General features: G+C 46.8%; 2 protein-coding genes across 7 annotated transcripts in view; one reads left to right on the top strand and one right to left on the bottom strand.

Moving 5' to 3' along the window:
- LOC144142276 (TNF receptor-associated factor 3-like) overlaps positions 1–1,894 on the bottom strand; it is a 45,619-nt gene extending 43,725 nt beyond the window's left edge. The window contains exon 1 of one of the 6 annotated variants that reach the window (XM_077673650.1): positions 1,756–1,894. The gene's annotated coding sequence lies outside the window, so the exon portion shown is untranslated. Of the gene's footprint in view, positions 1–1,261; positions 1,410–1,755 lie in introns of those variants that run through there. The other 5 variants (XM_077673649.1, XM_077673653.1, XM_077673651.1 and 2 more) reach the window with 5 other exon arrangements.
- A 65-nt stretch (positions 1,895–1,959) lies between these two features.
- LOC144142277 (TNF receptor-associated factor 6-like) overlaps positions 1,960–19,737 on the top strand; it is a 35,954-nt gene continuing 18,176 nt past the window's right edge. Inside the window, exons 1-3 of the mRNA XM_077673654.1 lie at positions 1,960–2,099; positions 15,139–15,283; positions 18,369–18,633. Coding sequence (XP_077529780.1) covers positions 18,394–18,633 — 240 coding nt within the window. The 5' untranslated portion in view covers positions 1,960–2,099; positions 15,139–15,283; positions 18,369–18,393. The remainder of the gene's footprint in view (positions 2,100–15,138; positions 15,284–18,368; positions 18,634–19,737) is intronic.

Raw genomic sequence — 19,737 nt, 5'->3', positions numbered from 1 at the left:
GGAGCACTTGCGCCAATGCCGGCGCAGTAGTCACATTAGGCCGGAAATGCACCATCGGGATGAAAGGAATGCTACGAAGGCGTCGCTCGGCGGTTCTTCAGTGACCATTGCAACACCGCTGCAGGAAGCGAGAGCATCGGCGTGCCTCCGAGTAAAGAAGGACGCGCATGCGCGCCGGGATGGTCTCGACAACGGGTGCCAGGCCTCGAGAGTGCGCATCGGTGGCTTTTCCCACGCGCTCGCATGGTCCGGAATATTAAGTGCCGGCCTGTTCGTCGGCCTTGGCTTAGATATCGGCTGCCGCGAATGGCACAAACAATTGAGTCTGTAAAGTCAGAAAAATTGCTTTAAAGTGGCCGAAAATCACCCCTACGTGACATACTCGCTTGATATCTCGACAATTTTCGGAAATTTGGGTGACACACTGTGATTGTTATAGGGAAAAAGCAGGATTTCCAATAGATAAAACCACGGAGCAAGATATATGTTATTTCTATCACAAATAGGACTGCCGACAGAAATTTTTCACACTGCAAGTTGTGCGTTTAAAAAGAAACCATATGCTGAAGACATAGCTATTGTTGTGCGCCAGTGGTAAGCACTTCCACTGCCGATAATGCTGTCTTTGTATCGGAACAGTTGGCACTTGAATTGACGAGAAGCGTTTTGACGCTGTCATGCCTTTGTTGAAAGCGGCAATACGTAAGCCTGATGTGGTTGCATGTTACTCAAGCCTGCAGGTGCGCGCATTGATTGTAAAGATGTTAAGTATTGGGTTTAAGATTGATGACATGGCGGTAAAATGGGTATTAATATGAATGCGCAACGAGCCTTTAAATGTAGTCTCAAGAAGGTTTAGTTTCTTACTTCCAACAGTCAAAGCTTTCAACCGGTCTGATGTCTAAGCTAGCTGCCACCTAGATGTATTAAAATATTAAAATAGCAACATGATTGATATCATTTTAGTGTTTCAAGCGCAGGCTCTGCAGAGGCGATGGGGCGCACCGTAATGCAGGGCTCCGGAATATTTTCACCTTCCGGGAATATTTAACGTGCGCCTAAATCACGAAAACATTAGAATTGCTACAGCGGGAAAAAAACAAACACAGCAGAAAGCGACGGGTCGAGCCTAATCAACTACCAACTCGCCCAACAGTACAGCCTTTTCAGCTGCACGTATTTTTTTTTTTCTTCTGGGTTATTGCATCCTAAGGCAACCACACTACCACGACTAACATGAACAAAAAGAAACGTGACTCACGGGTGCGCGATCAAAACGCTAAGGCAATCGGCGAAAGCAGTCCTAGCGTAAATTGACGCCCTTGAAACGACGGCTATAGCGACACGGTTGGCGCGTCCGCTCACCCGTTGGCGTTGTTCTAGATAGGCGTTATGGAAAAACCTAGACTTTGCTCGACATACGGCAGCTATGAGCAAGTGTAGCCATCTATGTTCACCCTTGACAACCATACATCAATGGCGGTAAAATTGGATTTGTACTAGCAATTGACTGCAACAAATAAAACAAAGCAAAACAGCGATTCTTCCCTCCGTGGGTAATGCGCTAAGTGGGGGTAAAGCTATTTTTGGGAAATTAATAATGCTAGGATACAACATCACGTGTGAAATTCTATTAGAGGAGAAGAAACCAACTAAACCATGAATGAATTGAGAAGTTGACGGATGCATTTAAAACGAGCCTAACTTACCCGCCTTTCATTTTGGGAGCCTGCAGACGTGATCGAAAATACCCACCTTGTTTCGTCGCCGGGTGGTCAGCTCACAGGGAAAGGCATACTGAAACGTTCAACAATTAAATAAGAGGAGCGAGCTCGGTGAAGCTTTCGAAACTAGAATGGAATGAAGATCCATTATCAGACGCGTGCCGCGCAAACAGGAACTTCTGCCTGTGCTGCTCTAGCGGCGCCGTATCGGCTTCTGTTTCCATGGCAACCGATAACACGACGGCGCGCTGCACGTAGGCTGCGTGCGCTTTTGCTTCCCTTTGGTCGTGCGGCGGCTGCGGAGGTTGGATGCCCGGTTATCGTCTCCTAAGTGGGTGTGTTTTGCGTGCAATCACTGGACGTTAACTATTTCAGGTAAGGTGTTCAAATTATAACTACCGGTGTAATGCATACGGTTCAGAAAAAAAAAATTAGGTGTGTGGGCAAAGTACGGGGCAACGGCTTGGCCAGTTTGGTTCGATGGACGCGGTTTCAATATACCGAAACTTACGAAAGCATAATAAATCACGGCTATGTTGGTTCGCGCGGGGTAAAAAAGTTGGATTAATCGTATTTATTTGCGGTGCCAAAATTGTCCGTGCAAAGGTGCATTTGTTGCTGCTTACGTTTTAATTGAATCCAAAATCACATCCAGTGTGAACTGCGCAGTCCGTACTTCAATCTACAGCCGCCGTGTACAACTTCATGAAGAAGTAGAAGATGCCTGAGACGGCGCTATGAAAACGTGGTTGGTGTATTGGGTTGTTAATTAGTTTATCGGTTGTTGATTGGTAGGGTCGGAGAAAACTTCTTCGCGTTTGCGATGTAGTGGCGTTGTGCGTATTCAATGTGCGGCGTTCGACTTCCTGCGCCGCAACCCCTCACTCATCCGGAAGCTAAAAGCGCGACTGTTGCCTCTAATGAATAATACCTCACCTATCAAAAACGTCACCCGCTTATGAGTTAACGGCACGTCCGGAGAGCGCGTTTTCAGGAGATGTTTCTACAGCGTATTAGTGTGAAAGGGCGCGGTTGCTTTTCTTGGGCGGGAAGATGCCGGTCAAAGATATGAAAAGTACAGTGGTGATCACGCTAAGGGTGAACACGGGAGCGCGTGGCCGACGGTACTATCAGAGAAGCCTAGTGTGCCCAGCGCGAACCATTACGCATGCGCTGTGCGGGCAGAGCGACATTTTGCTTTCAGCGCGCGCATCGCGTCATCGGAGCTTCTTCTCGTCTTATGCTCTGTTGCGTCTCGTGTGCTAACGGTACCTTGCTTTGATCCACGATTCCTGGATTCCTGCATGGAAACGCTCAAATATGAAAAGGTGGAGGATGGTAGTTTTCTCCTGTATATTGAATGAAGGTCGTAGTGCCTGCGCGCCCCTTTTGAGTGACCACCTTCGAAGCCTTGAATTGCGTGCTTCTATGTGCATTTAAAATACTTTTTGTAAGCACTTGCAAAAATGAGGTGCTGTTAAATTCTGCGTGATCTTTCGATTCAGTCTATTTGAAACAAGTGGGCGAGTTACGGTGCTGTGCCGAAACCATTGTATCGGAGCTGAAGAACGAATTACCGCTCACACGGAAACATTTTTCATGTTGATTCTAGTTTCCACTCATTCATACAGTGGCTGATATTTCCACCGCTAAACGCGCGATAAACATAGCAGATGACTGTACAGTGGTGATTCACCACTGTACAGTCGGCAAAATACTTGTCTATAACGCGCATGCGGCATTCTCCGGACTGCTCAGGAGGCACCTAGTGATAACGCCTAATTTGAAACAGACAGAAAGTGGGCATGCGCCACCCGCATCACGGCGATGGCTGTTTCCCTTGTCGCTGTCCCATCGCCTTGGCTTCCGTACCCTCTTTCACCGTGAGAAGCGCTGCCGGGCGGGGAAGCAACAGCGGAGATTAGCGATGGTTGCTACAGCGTTTCCTGCGTTTAAAAACGTGCATCGCTTAATTTTCGTAGCGCCCAACCCACTTTAGACTGTTTTTTTTTCTGTACGCAAGAAAATGAACAGCAATTGCCAAAAAATTCCCCCGCATTTCCCCGAGGGGGACAATGTGAAAGTGCGAATGCACGGTTGTCGGCCCGCTTGCGGCGCTTGCGCTCGGCTCCCGCAGCCCACCGCCTCGCCGCCTTCTCTTCCATCTCTTCCATCGGGTTTGTAGTATCACGTGTACACCACGCAGTTATCAAGCCGCTATAACGCCGCTGAGTCGCCAACGCACGCCGCTGACGACGTAGTTTGAATGCGTTAAAGATATAAGGCGCGTTACTAACACTGATATCAGCGTCGCGTCCGTGGCTTAGTCGGTAAAGCGTCGCGCTGCGGCCGCAAAGTCCTCAGGTCGAAACCTGGGGCCGTATTCTGCTATCCGGCGCCTATCCGACGCGCGTCGGATGTTCGTGACGTCAAAATGACGTGAAAATCGCCAACCGCCCCGCCCTCGGAGATCGCAGGTAGTACGTCATCGCCTTCGGGGACAATCTCATAACTTTCAAATGCTGCTAGAGCGAAATTAATAAAATTGCTTAAATATAACAAAGCCTTTTCTGTTTTCTGATTTTCACGGGCAGTGTTGTCGCTGTTAAAGCTAGTTGAACAGGTTTACACGCATTTATGCTTTTACTTTGTTCCGTTATGAGGCGCCAAGGAGCGCTGCGCGCGGCACAGCTGGTTTTTAAAGGAGGCATATTTGAACGCTCAGTACAGTTGCTGCACAAAGATTTCGTCCCACAAGGGCGTTCTCTTGGGACGAAAAGCGACGTAAACGGTACGCTGTTGCCCGGCAGTTATATATACGAGGACTGTGACGTGAGTATGATATTTTGATCGATTTTCTAACGCCATGTCATTGTTCGGCCACTCTCGCTTGTGCAATGAATAAAACCCGTTTTTCAAAACGTATGTGTGCGCGTTTTGCGCACGATCAGATTGCGTACTTATATTGTCACGAAGCCAAGGATGACGCAGTTGTCTTGAAGGAAAAACAAGTTTATTTTAGCGAACTTGTGCTCCCCTAACGACTCAAAAGAATACAGAGGCGGCGAAGCAGCGGTCAACAAAGTGACTTGTGCAAGCGAGTGTCGTCGAATCGAATGCCGCGGCGTCTGCTCTGCACGCTTTTATCTTTCGGCGCAAGTGTTTCTCGAACCGTCCATTGAAATACAGAACATTGTAGATCAGAGAATATTATTCTGGGCTTGTGCCGTTAGGGCAAAACAGTCTGCTTATCTGAATGAGATAGCCCGTGCGGCATAAAAATAAAGAATGGAAGACGCGCTTTGCGGACACAGATAACAGAGCCAGGCGTGGCCGGGTGGTAAAAACAAACAATAAATAAACAAACCCATACATGGTTCGGGTAATATCACGGCAAGCTCGTTTTCATTTTTTTTTAATGAAAGCAGGGGTGCAAGTGCAACGTCAATGAAAGAGAGTACTGACCACCAATCTTTAGCGTCCCGAGGATACGTTTCCCGCCAAGCTTTGTTTCATGAGCTATATTAATATGCTCTTCTGCGTGACGAACTGCTCTAACAGCCTCAGCCTGTATCACGTCACATTGACCACGCCCACAAATTTGGTGCTTAATCATGCAACTTGAAGTAGTTTGCTCAGTTTTTTTTCTTAAAACATCCCGAGAATCAAACCGCCTTCCCGTTAGGTATTGTTTCCATCCACGATAATCACTTGTTTCTACAAGCATAGGTACAACTGTGCAATGAGGTGCAATTTTTGTAATTGAGCACCTGCAATGTATCCTTACGTTAGCATATTTTGTAATTCCATTTCCCTATTTAATGCCTCTACCCTTGGGGGTTAAATAGGTAAAGCATATCGCAATACGCTTCGTTAACTAACATAGAGACCAAATTTTCAACCCTTTGTTGTTGTTTGGCCGTTAAGCTCATAATGAACACATTTTCAGACACACTGCATCTGGAGAGCTGCTGGTTGTCGAAGGCCCTGAACGAACAACCAGTACTGTGGGCCTCACTAAGAATAGATGCCAACTATGAGCACTTTAACAAGCTGGAGTAGAGAACGCAGTTTTGGCATTGCATCACAAACATCAATGTGCCCTTCTTTATTTTTGCTATGAAGTTGTGTTGGTTTCTGTGCACTTTAAATAAGGCTGTGTACCATTACTACAGAAATGCTATAGTTGATTTTGTCACGATTATTTTTTCCCAGTGTTGGTTACTCTTGGACGGTACTGCTGCATGCAGGGGAAAAGGAAACAGTTCAACATAACTTGTCACACCCTGATTTATTGACGAAAAATTCAATACACCTTTGTAGATGCTCCTGTTGGCATATCATAATTATTTTTTACAAGTAGGTGTCCTTCATGATAGAAAAAATCGCAATATCACTTCACAAATCTAAGCAAGCAGTCATCAAAGCACTCAGTGCTAGAATACAGGCAATGGTGTGGTAAATGAAACTTTTGTGACCATTTTTCCACTTATCATGAGAATGTCAGAGTAAACCATGACAGTGAACTCTGCGTTAAGAGACAGCCTCCAACATTTTAAGCATGTTTATTTTTTTGTATCAACAGTAGAGATGCATACTGGCATATTGGGTTCTCTTAAGTAAAATGAACTGTCAGAGATTGCCAAACAAAGTCACCGTGCAATGGTTGTGCTATGTCATAATATAACTCTTGACAGGACTGAACTAAACGTGTCCAGAAGAGTCCGCTGTATACTGATTATTTTATTTTGTTTGTGGTACATGCATCATCATTCTTTGCGTCACAGCAGAATGACGGCTACAGTGTAATAAACAGAATTTTCTCAAGACAATCTTGACCGGTCTCAGGCTATACTCACAACAAGGCCTCACGACCCATCAAAACAGTAGTCACTGGCTATCCCAGATCAAGCAACACCGTGTCAAGACATAGTATATAGTGGTCGAGAGCAAAGCAACTTTCTCTGTTATCCTCACACAAGTATGTCAAACACAAAACGACAAGAAGCTTCTCTACAGGATACAATGTCGCGTCAGGGCATAGTATATGCTGCTTGAAACAACAACAAAACAATTTTCTCCCAACAAAACAAACACCGCACACCACACACAATCAGAAACGAAAGTTAAAAATGACATGTTCAGTGCCACAAATCTGTCTGAAGATGCGCTGGTTGCCCTGTCCTTCAGGAGCAAGAATCAACATGTCGGGGGCAGGCACCTCCTCAGCCGCGTCGTCTGTATCACTGCCCTCGTCGCTTGCTGCTGCTGTAGCTATTGTCGTCAGTCGTTCCAACAGGCAGCCACACAACACACACTGACAATGTTGGCTGCCAGAAGAGGCCTATGAAGAAAAGCTTGTGCTACTGCAGGCAAGGAAAACAGCTCTTGAGAACTGCAATGCCGCACTTCACGACAGACCACATCGAAGCATGTGCGGCATTGTACTTTTCTTCAGGTGTCTGGGGCCTGGACGACGAGCAGGGGGTGTCATGAGCCACGACTCGAGCAGGTGGCCACCATCAACCCCAGAACTCGCCAGGCTTTGCACGTCGACAAGAGGGTGGGCAACAGTGAACAGCCAGTCACACCAAGGCACTGTAGTCGGCAGTCACGGTCAGGGCCTTCATACTGGCGTCGCACACCTGAAAGAAATGCATAACACAAATATGTACTACAGCATTAAACAAGTACATAGTTTGAAAAAAGGAAAAGGCAATAAACAAGAGCAAGAATATAAAGAACTGGGTTACTTGGAACTGATTCATTCCGCAACTGCATGCAACGACGAACGACGTCGCCGTGTTGTATGTGCCTTTTCTTTAATCGTCGTTGTTTCGAGTAGCAGGGGAATTAGAGCATGCAGGCGACCTGAGAGGAAAGTTGGTTACTTACAACTATAGATAAGGGCCCTCCCAACCATCTATGCGGTACAACTGCAAAATACAACCCCTCCCCTCCCCTTATTTCGAAATCGATAAACCCTTAAAACGAGCCGACAAGCTGAACTTGTCACCTTTTCACTATGTGTCAAGGAGGGGAAAACTTGTCAGCCGAAGTGACAAGGCGCCGAAGCAGTTGACACACGATGGGGGCGGGGCGAGGGCGATATACGTTACGCATATATTACACGGTTCGTTATGAAGTCAGTTAGACGCCGAACACGATACACCTGTTTATCTTTCTTTATAAGCTTTTTTTTCTTTCAAGACGCCACCCTATTCGATACCTCTGAACGTGTTCATTTTAGCTACATTTATTGACATACCTTTTCGATATCATTTCACTTAAGCGAACATATATAGGCCGGAGAGTTAAAAGATTATTTACATATGCATGCATCTGCTAAGTTTTTTTTTTGACACACTATTTCATCATTCACAATTGCGAAATTTATGGGACATCACTGCCACCACATGACACCGCTCAAAACAAACGCATTTCAGTGACTGCTTTTCAGACATCGCGCTCCTTTTCCCTTCGATGCAAAACAATGGGGCTACACCATTTTTTGCTTCTGTAACAAACGTAGCCAGAAACAAGTAGTACTTACACCGTGCTTACGTCGTCCGGGGTATCCAAAACCCTCGTGTGTCGGAGCTCCGTCAGTGCCGACACCGTGGCCGACACCACAGTGTGAACGCTGCGACTGGCGGCGGGGTGCGACAATGTTTCATGGTGGCAGAAAACGCTTTGCAAACTGTCAGTTGCGAAGAGCGACACAGCACGCACAGCACCTTCGTATCTGTCGACACTTCGCTGCACCTCGATGGCCGATGAGGGCTTCCAATTTCAGCGCCTTGGCAACGGCGTGAATGCTGCGGCTGACCGACGGCTGCGTCATGCCGAGCATATCACCGCTACCGACAATCTGTTGAAAGCGGCCGGTAGCGAAGAACTTCACCGCGCACATCACGTTCGCTTCCGTAGATAGCCCCGTCGCACCTCGAGGCCTAACGTGCTCGTCAAGTGCGTCGCACAGCATCCGCGCTGGGCCCTTGTTGACACGGAAACAGCGCTGAAAGTCGCCGTCGCTCAGTCGACGCTCAGGCACGGGATCCTCCTCCAGCAGCTCCAAAAAAAGTGCAAACACAGGCGGCATATACGCAGCCATCGTACAATCCGATGCGCTCTCAACCACGCCGGATTTCACCCGTCGGTCGCGGGAGAACGAGCGGGAGCCTTTGGCGACGTGACGTCACCAAAACATAGCCAAAATATAGCCGCATGACGCAGGCCGGCTGACGTCAACCGCTCCGAGCCAATCGCGAGACCCCACCGGAGAGCAACCCCGCCGGAAGGGCGCCGGAAATCTTTCCGGCGCGCGTCGGATGCCCTACAGAATACGGCCCCTGGCGCCGGATGCTGTTTTTTTTATATATATAGAGGAGGACTGCGGACGCCGCCGCCGCCGGCGGTGGATGGTTTGGGGTCGCTTATAAAGTGCATTCGCACTTAAAAACGCATCGCTGCCGATATTCCAGTGACTAGATATCGGTCCCTGATCGCTTGCACAGTGCATTAAGTGTTTGGACGTTAGCCTGTCATCAGTGATGCGCAAAACCGAGCGCAGAAACCGGATAGTGGTGCACGCGGTACTCATGCAGCGTATTGACAGAACAATGACGCAGTGAGCAGCTGCGCGCCAAAGCCAATGTAGACGACAAACGCTCACAGCGCGCGATAAGGTGGTTAGTATCCGCTTTTGCTTCTCGCCCCGGCAGCGCATTCATGCATAGCTTAATACAGTAAAAAGGGCGGAAGCCAATGTGACGGGCACAGCGAGGAGGGACACAACCATCCCGATGATACGTGCCGCGCAAGATCACCTTCTGCCTATCTCAAACCAGGTGTTATCACTAGGTGTCTCCCGCGCAGTCCGGAGCACGTCGCTCGAGCGTTATAGACAAGCCTCTTGCCGACTGTACTTGTGAGCGCAGCCTTGTTTTGATTCAAGATGGCTTCACGTTACGCTAGGGCTTCTATAAACGAGTACAAATTTCACGACCAGTTTTCGCGGACAGTGCAAAAACTACTGTACTATTGCTATCGCAATTCACCATGAAGCCGGGCGTAGAGAGTACAGCCCTTAGAGAGAACCAGTGATGCTTAGTGCTTTTCGCCAGGTAACCAAAGGCGATCTTAGTACGGCCTTGTTATGGTGACAGCCTACAAATGTATTATTGTTGGGGGCGCCTGCGTCATGACTCGCAATTGTTGTGGCTGTTGACGTGGCAGGTATGTTGTTGGTGATTTTGTTTCGATGTTTTGCGTGGTTGTTTTATAGCAATAATCGTTGCTGAAAGTTCGCGTAATGAGGGAGAGATTATCAGCTCGGGATCTCTCTTGTCACAAAGTTTCATTCTAGCGCTAGCTACTGTTTAGCGCTCTGAAAACATTCCGATTTTATGCCGCAGACGTTTTTTGCCTGCGCCGTTTTTTGTTTGGCGTACCGACGTTCCGAAAATATTGTTGCTGCTTAGTGTCAACTGGGAAAGGAACAAAAACCACATTTTAACAGCCAACCAGCCACCCGTACGAACGCGAGCCAAGGCAGGCGGCGTATTCGTCACAGCGGTAGTGTTTGATACGACTTGGTATTGCAGTGCAGTGAGGTGCAGGTGATCCAAATGTTAAAACAAGCGCGAAAGCAGCAGCCGGCGGGGCAGAACAGCAATGCAGTGTGATCTACGAATAGATGCGCCGCAGATAGTCAAAGCGCGTAGGCGCATCCTGCTTGCCCAGCTCATGTTCTTACTTCTTACGGTCGCCTTATCTCCGGGTAAAGCGAAGCCAGGCTGCTGCCATCCCTGCTGTACAGGGGCGCTTCCAATGGTTTATGGACGCATCTATCTGCCCGCGTGCGAACAAAAAGCTAATCTTTAGCGGCGTGGGGGTTCCGTGTCATCAGGAACGCGAAACCAGTCTGTCCATGTCCACGCCGTGGTTCGCGATTATCGCGACGGAAATTTTGTGCCATGAGGTTTAAACGCTCGGGATTTTAATTCCATCAGCCGCAGGGGCCACACCATGCGTAGTAAAAAAAACGTATAAATAAATGTGTAAAAACAAACTGTTAATATGAGTATCGGCTGCATTGCTGCCATGGTGATACTGGGATATTATTTATTATTTCAGGATACTGTCAATCCCGTGGTGGGATTATTACAGGAGTGGTGTCACATTGTAAAAACAAACAATACACAGACTAAAAATCACATATTTCAAGCACTTGGGATTTCAAGCATATATCTCGGACGTAGTGCAAAAGTCGGCGTAGTGATAGGCAAAGAGTCGTCATGAATATAAACATCGGTTGAATTGCTGGGGCAAGCAAATAAAAACAAATACTACACGTAAATTGCACAGACAGAGTTAAAACTTGCAACATCATCAACTCAGGAAATCACGGCTACATAAAAGTCAGTACAGATTCACTCGCCCTAATAACAAATTTGTCAACTGTCGGCTGTGTCAACACAGTGGGGTGTAGGGCATTCCAAGCGCGTACAGCTCGTGGAAAAAAAGAGTGGCCAAAAACATTGTTCTTGAAGGGATACTCATCAAGTGTGTGGCAATGCTTATTTCGGGTTTGGCGCTTACAGTTAGCCTTAACATAACTAGCTGGATTTATTTTCAAAGAGTTGTGTGCACCAGATACAAAAATCTCAGACTATGAAGCTTGGCGCGGCTCGCCAGGGTGGGCAGATCCGCTCTTTTCAAAAGAGCAGTAGGCGAATCGGTACGCCTATAACGGTTATAGATAAAACGAACTGCTTTACGTTGTACTCTTTCTAGCGCGGCTACATGTTTGTTTGTGAAAGGGAACCAGGCCACACTCGCATATTCGAGGATTGGACGGATAAGCATGGTATACGCTAGAATATGAAAAGAATGTAGGACGTAAGCTGATTGGAAGATATTTCTCTAACACTAATACGCGTTGTTATGCAAATTGCACTGAATTCCCTAGAGGTAAAAACGTTTGAGAATTGTGACAAACCTTTGGGAACTTTTTATTCGCTATTTAGTAGGACCAGTTGCTCCTTCCGCCATTTGTAATACCCCGTAAAACACAACCGAATTGGTATTCATCAATTTACAAAACGGATTCCATTCGTGTCAAGCAGTGGGGAAAAGGTAGCGTCTCTCTAACGGCCAGATGTCTGTAGGTGGTCTCTGCATTTCTTTTTCCCACCCTGCAAACCAATCCTTAGCGTATCTTTGCCGTACGATCACTAAATTCCTTCGCGTCCGGGTTACCCAGGAGATGGTGTCGAACAAGTTAATAAAACCGTGCGAAGGAATGCCGCAACGGATGTGAAGCTGCGCCAAAACAAGCCCAAAGCAGCCGTCGGTGAAGCAGACGACAAAGCCGTACCGCTGACGCGCGCGCTGGTGTCCTCCTCGCTGGGAGAGCTGGGTAAATTCGCCGCGCCATCTACAGTGTGCTGCGGCAGTGAACCCCTGCTGCGCCACCTCCGCCGCGTTGGGAGCTTATTCTTCCGCGTGCCCCGAAACAACCATTTGCTGGTAGAAGTAGCAAAATTTGCTTTGGTAGGTTATGCCAGCTTGCCACGTAAACATTTTAAAGCCCCGCTGCTGAGCAAGAATAGCCGCAGGGCGCCTTCGCTTGAGCCGGCCATCAGTCACGCGTGAGAGTATCGAGAAAGGCCAGCTGCGTATGACCACTCATTATCGCTATCTGCGGTGCATATATTCATTGATCGCGCTGGCATGCAGTGTGGCACCGTCCGGCCACCGCCCTCGTGCTGTTTGGAGAACGTGTACAGCCAAGCACGGTCAGCAATGCGAAATCATCGGTAAACGAGAGGCGCGTGCACACAGAATCGTTTTGGTCTGTGTCCAAGTATTGGGGTGGGTTAGGTTCTCTCTTGCAATCTCGTCTTGCTAGAGTAGTAGTGCAAGCCTGTAGCTGCGCGCAACGCACCACCGGTCAACTACCAAAAAAAAACGTCAATCCGCACCAAAAACCTCGAAGTGTGAAGGAATTTTGCGAGGAGGAAAGGAGCCCACGAGCAAGTTCTGGGAGTGCCCGCATCAAAAACGAAATGTGGATAGGGAGGTCCCGGCATTCCTGCCCGGGATCTTTACGCCATGGAACCAGCAACCTAACCTTTGGGCCACCCCAAAAGGTCCGACCGGTGCGTGTCGGCAGCGGCGGGTAACAAAAACGTGCGCAGCCCATCCAAAACAAGAAAAAATGTTTCCCGTGGCCGGAATGGAACCTGAATTTCTCTCGTTATGAAAGCGGCGCCGGTCCGACTGAGCTATCATCGCATTCGGGGCGCATAGTATTTTCACTCTGTTTCTAGCGCGGACGTTGGCTTCGACTTCACGGCTGGTTGTAGTGCGTGCTAACGCTGTGAACTTTGGTTTGATGTCAAAGACTGCTGAATAAACGGTCGGAGCCTGGCAGTCATGGAGAATTTTGAGCGCCAATGTCGAAAATACATGTGAGTTGCAATATTCGGGTCTCCGACGAAGGCAGGAAGACCACAAGCTCTGTTTTTTCACCAGCCTTGCACCAGTAGGGGAAGCTGTGCCAATGTTTTTCTGCTCCTTCGTACGGACAGGCATGATGGGGGTCGATATGAGTGTCTGATTTAGAGCTCAGAGCTTCTGTGGATTTTTGGGGTGGTTTGAAATGGAGGGCTACTCTAAATCGAATGCCTGCTCAGCGGAGCGAGGGTGGTTCATAGTTTTAGTATTACGCATTTATCCCCGCTGCGACACCAAATAAAAGTAGATAAGCGGCATGAGGCACGCCGAGGGTATTTGTATTATTTACCAAAGTGTAATTTCTATTTGAGGCATGGCAGCTTCTTACTACGGCTCTTTCGATAACGATGATCCAGTACAACCTATCACCGCAAAGGAAACGAACTGTACATGCGCACGCAGTTGAAAACTCAGCCGGGGAACGCGAGCGCATGGCCAAATACACCGGTACGCCATCTGGCGTGGCACTTGTGCATGGTGTCCCGACATCGCTGTGCGCGTGCTTGTCCACTCTTCAAACGCGCCCTTTACGCTGTCCTTTTCCTCACTTCAAGAAGCAAAGCTCATCACATGCAGGGTTTCGCACTGGGGGCGTATTCAATTACACGTTGCTTTATTATTTGCGTTGAGGGCCGGTATAAAATTGGGAAGCGAACTTCGTTGTTGTCATTTTGTGCCAAACCAATGACCGTGCCGATTTCCGCTAGCGTATTTGTCCTCTTGCAAACTTGTTTTTGTACACGTACAGGTGCCGTCATAAGTACAGAAGCACGGGAGCTGTGGCCGAAGCACAAAGTGACGGCACCTGTGCAATGGGAACGGGCATCGCGCTTTCTTAAATATAACTATTTCTTGCTCAGTTAATTTTTCGTTTTGGCGAGCTCTTTGGAGTGCACAGTTAACGGCATGTTTTAGGTAAGCATTTTAAGGACGCTATGAAATGCCTGTGGAATAAGGTCGTCACTGAGACGGGCAAAACGTGTTATCTGTCTGAGGAAAGAGCGGGTCATGCAAATTTAACCCTCGCTATTGGCCGCCCGAGCGTGTATCAGCCTGACGTGTTGATAACAAAATTGACTCCCAGCAGCAAACGGAATGTATGAGCGGCGCTTTTCGAATTGAACAAGCCGACAGAGTAGCGAGCACGCTTGAACGCGCAGGCACACGCTGCCTCAGCACCAGACATGCAACGTCACAGGCGCGGCGATGGCGTGCCCCGGAGTGTTTTTCCGCCGTCAAGTTCTACATACAATTTGACAACTTTGTTGGAGAGATAGTTGGTTCATGATTCTTAAAAATATGTTTGGCGCGAAAAGCCAAGGACAGTACACAAGAAAGGAGACGGGAAAAGCGCTAACTTTCAACTGAACTTTATTCACCGCCGGAGGCGGTAAATATACATACAACTGGAGCATGCGCAGCATGCGCCACTGTGAGAGTATCACAATTACGCATATGCGTCAATGACCGAAACGCTCAAAAAAGGATTTTCGAAAAGAAAAGAAACGAAAGGAGACTGGACCAGCGCTAAGTTCAGTTAAAAGTTGGCGCTTGTCCCATCTCCTTTCGTGTGCACTGTCTTTGGTTTATTGCTGTAAACAAATTTTTTTAGAAATACTACATAAAGTTTCGCTTCACCCTGCTGCCGTTAGGTCTGAAGTCACGCCGTATTCCCGATGCGGCGAAGAACAGTACATGCGCGTAGCTTTCGCACTTGGCAGCCAGACGACGCCATGTTAAATCGAAAGGTTTGAATTTCGTTGTGCATATTTCTTTGTATTACGCTCGACTCGCAGCTTCCGCGCCGCGCATGTAATATCGGTTCTCTTAGCGGAAGTCGCATTTTGTTTTTCCTGTTAGTCTCGCAGCGCATTATCGGTTTTGTTTCCAGGACAACCGATAAGGCGTGCCGCCGGAGCACTGGTCCCTCTTTTGTGGCTTCCCTTCGGCATTGCGGCGGTGCGAACGGCGGCTGCTCGGTTATCGTCTCGTGAGGACGTTCCATCGTGTCGACGCACTGGACTTTAGGACTTCAGGTAAATCTCTTTTTTAATCCAAAGGCCAGAGGGCAGCTAAGCGTATCTTTTGGAGAGAGTATGTTGCCGGTAGGTAGAGCTTAATCATGCTTGATTTAAAAGATTCTTAAGTAGTATGCCAGCTCGAAAGCCTTTCAAATCAGCGACGCCAGGCTTACAAGCGGGGTAAAATCTTCCCTGCTGTTTGCGTGAGGCGTGAATTTTAACAGGGAAAATTCTACCATCTACGCCAAGCTAGGATTGTCCTCAAACTCAATTATACATCGTCTACGTTTGTGTAGAGCTGGCGCATCCGGCGCTGTCTAACAGTACGAACTGCACGACACCCGAGAAAAAAAAACGCGTTAGTCTTTGGTCATTTGGTTCCACACATTTCTATATAAAAGATATATAGTTGATGGCGTTATCTAGGAATAGTAGTTACACCCCTGCCATGTGTGTTAGAGTTGATTTCTTTACAAGGGGACACGCGTGATCACGGTCTTGTGTGGTGCCGCTGTAGTTCCATGACGGTAATCGAAACGAATACTGGGAATGCACGGCCGCGGCTTTCATTGTTTCTCAAGCCAAAAAGACAATGAGCAATCCAGGTACCATTTATTTTATTGGAAAAATACGCAGTCGGAAGTCATTGTTAAAAGTTTGTGTTTTTTTTTTCAAGGCGACTAGTTAATGGCTTATGCTTAAGGGGCCATATTTCCAGACGCCTTGTCGCGTGGCTTCAGGGTAGCGGAAACATCTCCGATGAAAGCTTGTACAGGGAATTGTTTAATGCTGCTGCGGGACATTTCTATAGGCGCAAGGGTATCTAGGCCTAGCGGGAGGTACTCCTTACGTGATGGCAACGTCGCCGTTCCAGATAACACCGCTGCAAAACGAAACTTTAATCAACGGGCGTCAGAGGAAGCATGCGTTATCGACGTGACCTTTTGTCGCTATTGGAAGGTGTAGGACCAAGAGCTCAAGAGTAATGCTTGCTGAGACTTATCATGGGTTTACGAGATTCCACGCGCTTTGCAGGCAGCTGCGTTCTGGCCCCTCGTGTGTGTACTCTCCGTTCCTGTTAGAATCACAGCCGGGCGAAGTTAGCTTACGTGCGACATCGCCGGCACTGTTTTTGGCAGCTACAGGTCCTTAAACGTAATATCATACACCTACTTAAAAACCCCCACTTTCTGAAAAGGTGTTTGGATCTCATGAGTATTCTGAAAAGTGCCCTATCACAGTTGCCTCAGAATTTGTTGTACCGTTTGCCGTCATTAGAAGTGTACTATTTTTCAAATGCTTACGCCGGGACATGAAACTTTTCTTGCTGTCAGACAGTATTAAAGGGGCCATTCAGAAAAACAGCTTTGTTCAGTTTGGAGAACTAGTCTTTTGTATACCACTAAGCGCAATTCGACCTACGCAAGACGTTTTTTACCCAAAACTAAATTCCAAAAATCTTGAGTTTCAAGTTTCTTGCTCCAGAATTGTAAATAGTGGTGAGGATGACATAATATGTGTAAGCAATAAAAACAGTTATTAGTGAATTAACGGCGCGTTTCTATTCCACTGATATCATCGTTCAGAACTACCGGCTTCCCTACAATCGTCAGTCTTGTCTATTGGCTGTCGCTTAGGGCGGCGGCCTCAATCACGCAAAGATTCTGTGACGTGGTAGATTACTCCCCTTGCCTTGGCTAAGGATTTTTTCACCCATGTTTGTTGTGTAAAGCTTTCGATAAAATTGTTAAAACTCTTGTGAGGAAGTAAGATTGTCAACAACAATGCTGATATTTTGTCCTGATAGCCCATTTAATGACGTCACGAAAAACTACTCGCATATAACGTGACGAAGGCGGACTTTGGTTTCGCGTTACACGTTATCGCTTCCGAAGCGCTTCGCCGACAATTTTTTGGCTCATCTAGGATTTATGTTCGGCAGCCTAATAGGCATTGCATTTGGAAGCAAAACGAAGGTGGCGTACGTGAAAAGAAATAAAAATTAAATGGGTGTCTGGGCATGGTAGTTTGTTTCATGCAGTTTTGAAGGATCTTATTCTACGTTTTGAATGTAGCCGTATATACATCTTCCTGGGTGGCGTAAGTTACACCTATTTTTCGTAGTAATAATGACACAGGGTATTTATTGTGTGCAGCAAGTACTTTTATGATAGCGGGACTTCACAAGAGCAGCGTGGCAGGATTCAGTAACTTTCTACACGACTACAAAAGTTTTGCTTTAGAATGGGGTGCAATGCCTCACCACTGTAAAACTGGTAGAACGCACACGTCTCAGGTATGGTTCGCTAGTTATATTGGGATGCAATGCGTGCAGGAATGAGATGTGTGTATGCTGTACACCCATCGCGGAAGCATGTACGTTCCTGTTGGGGTGGGGGAGGGGGGGGGGGGAGTTAAATAACAGGTAATAATATTAGCAGAAAATCTGCACAGTTACCCTTACACAGTTTAGTGTGTCTTCAAAAACTGTCTTCCCGACATAGAAACAGTGCATCTTTATTGAGGTTCGCGTGTCTCAATGGTGCTTCGGGTGTTGCGAACGAACATCCTACTATATATCGTCGTTGAAAAAAAAAACAAGAAAGAAAGTGCCTCGACAAACAAGCCTCCCACCCTGAGTCATTGTACACAAATAGGAGGAATTACATTGAAACCTTGAAACAATAAAGGAGATCAGATGCTTCAGCTTCTTAACTAATGCCAAATACTGGGTGATGTGAGCATCGCTATTGCCAACCTGCTATTCGACATCGTCCCTATAGCAATGCCCAGAAAGTGAAGTATATAATTCTAGGCGTTAAAGTATTTTGCATTTTTTCGGAAACAGATCTTCCTGTGCGGCGAGGAATCAAGAACGCCATCAGGTTAAGCTGTGGACACTCTAAATGAAGTAGAAGTCTGGGCAGTAGATAATTTAGGTTTTGGGAATACTGCACCAATCTTGCGCTATTGCAAGTTTCAGATCCTTTTTTCTGTAAAATTTGCTACGTGTATTAGGAAGACAACAGAGAAATAAGCATAGAGGAGATTGTATTTCGCAGACGTCCTGCTCATCAGATGTTATGTCTTTCTGTTTTAGAAAACTTGAATGAAAAACTAGGAAAATGACGGTGGAAAAGGTTCTTGTCAAGGATTCGGAAGGAACATTCGAGGAGAAGCTGGTGTGCTTTCCCGGAAAAGTTCCAGATGAACTGCTGTGTGTCGTATGCAAGAACATCTCGTCGAAGCAGTTTGAGGACAGTCGGGGACACATCTACTGTGAGCCATGTGTATGCATGCTCGACGACGATGGAACAATTCAATGGGAAATTGGAGACACCAGGTTCACGACATACCGAAATCAGGTAACGAGGATTTTCATTTTCATGATGCCTTTCAAACTCAATTTTAGACAGATTTCTTTGAAAAAGTTCGCACTTTGTCTTTTAAAGCTACGATAAATGCCCGGGTTGGCGATCCTCAATCATCAATTTGAGCTTTCATCTTTCAGTGAACACTTTGTAGACGTTAGAAACCAGTAGCATATCTCAATGATATGTGGGGTAACTAAAAATTTTGCAAGTGAGGCCTTTGCAATTTTGTAAATTTGTGATTTTGGCCATGTCAGCCTTGCAGGGCTCCCACAACTTCATAAAAATATACTCTTCCAATTTCACGCGCCTAGGTCCTGCAGTTTGCTGGGCGATTATACAGCCTGCTGCGGGACCTTTCTTTCTGTTTGAGGTTGTGCTTGCGAAATTGCATGCGCGGTCTTGCAGATACTTCTCCGAGAAATTTTTCTTCATTTAAGAGGATAATATTTCTCAGCGAGAATAAATTTGACGCATCCAGACACCAACGTATATTTATAAATGTGCAAAGAATATTTATATTTTTCCAAATCTTGATCTGCCGAAGTGAGGCTGGATAGGGTGAACCTTTTGCTCCTTTTTGGAGACTTGTCTCTGGGTTTCATTTTTTCACAAAAATGTTCGAAATATGACGAAGAATTAGCCAAAATGGTGTTTATTCCGACACACATTATCGGAGGGCAATTTTTAAACCTCCAGAATTGTTGATTCCATATTCCATCATAGTTGATGGAATATGATTGATTCCATAATCCATCACTTGAAATGCAATGCCTCTAAGTCCTGCTGCTTAGCCTAGCCGTAATCAGTCGCATGATAGGTCGGCCGGTTTGTACGGCATTTCACCTTAGAGGAAGAACATTTGTACCTTGGAAACCAATGTTCGCTGTTCTAGAAATAACACTTTGTCCTATTTGCCTAGTATGCAACTAAAAAAAAACCTTGCACATGGCATTGAAGTACAAAAATGTCCAACCGCGCACATGAGAAATGAAAACCAATGTAGCGAAGTGCACTCTTGACCTGGCGGGCGCCAAACACTTTGCACTGGCACTGACAAGACTGGCGTCACTATTGCTGTGTGTTGCTTACCAATGA

The sequence above is a fragment of the Haemaphysalis longicornis genome, unplaced genomic scaffold, assembly GCF_048455015.1.
Source record: "Haemaphysalis longicornis isolate Haplotype H1 unplaced genomic scaffold, Haemaphysalis longicornis Haplotype H1 scaffold_6, whole genome shotgun sequence".
In the NCBI taxonomy this organism is placed as follows: domain Eukaryota; kingdom Metazoa; phylum Arthropoda; class Arachnida; order Ixodida; family Ixodidae; genus Haemaphysalis; species Haemaphysalis longicornis.
The sequence above is the reverse complement of the archived record's forward strand: the minus strand, read 5'-3'. Positions and strand labels throughout refer to the sequence as shown.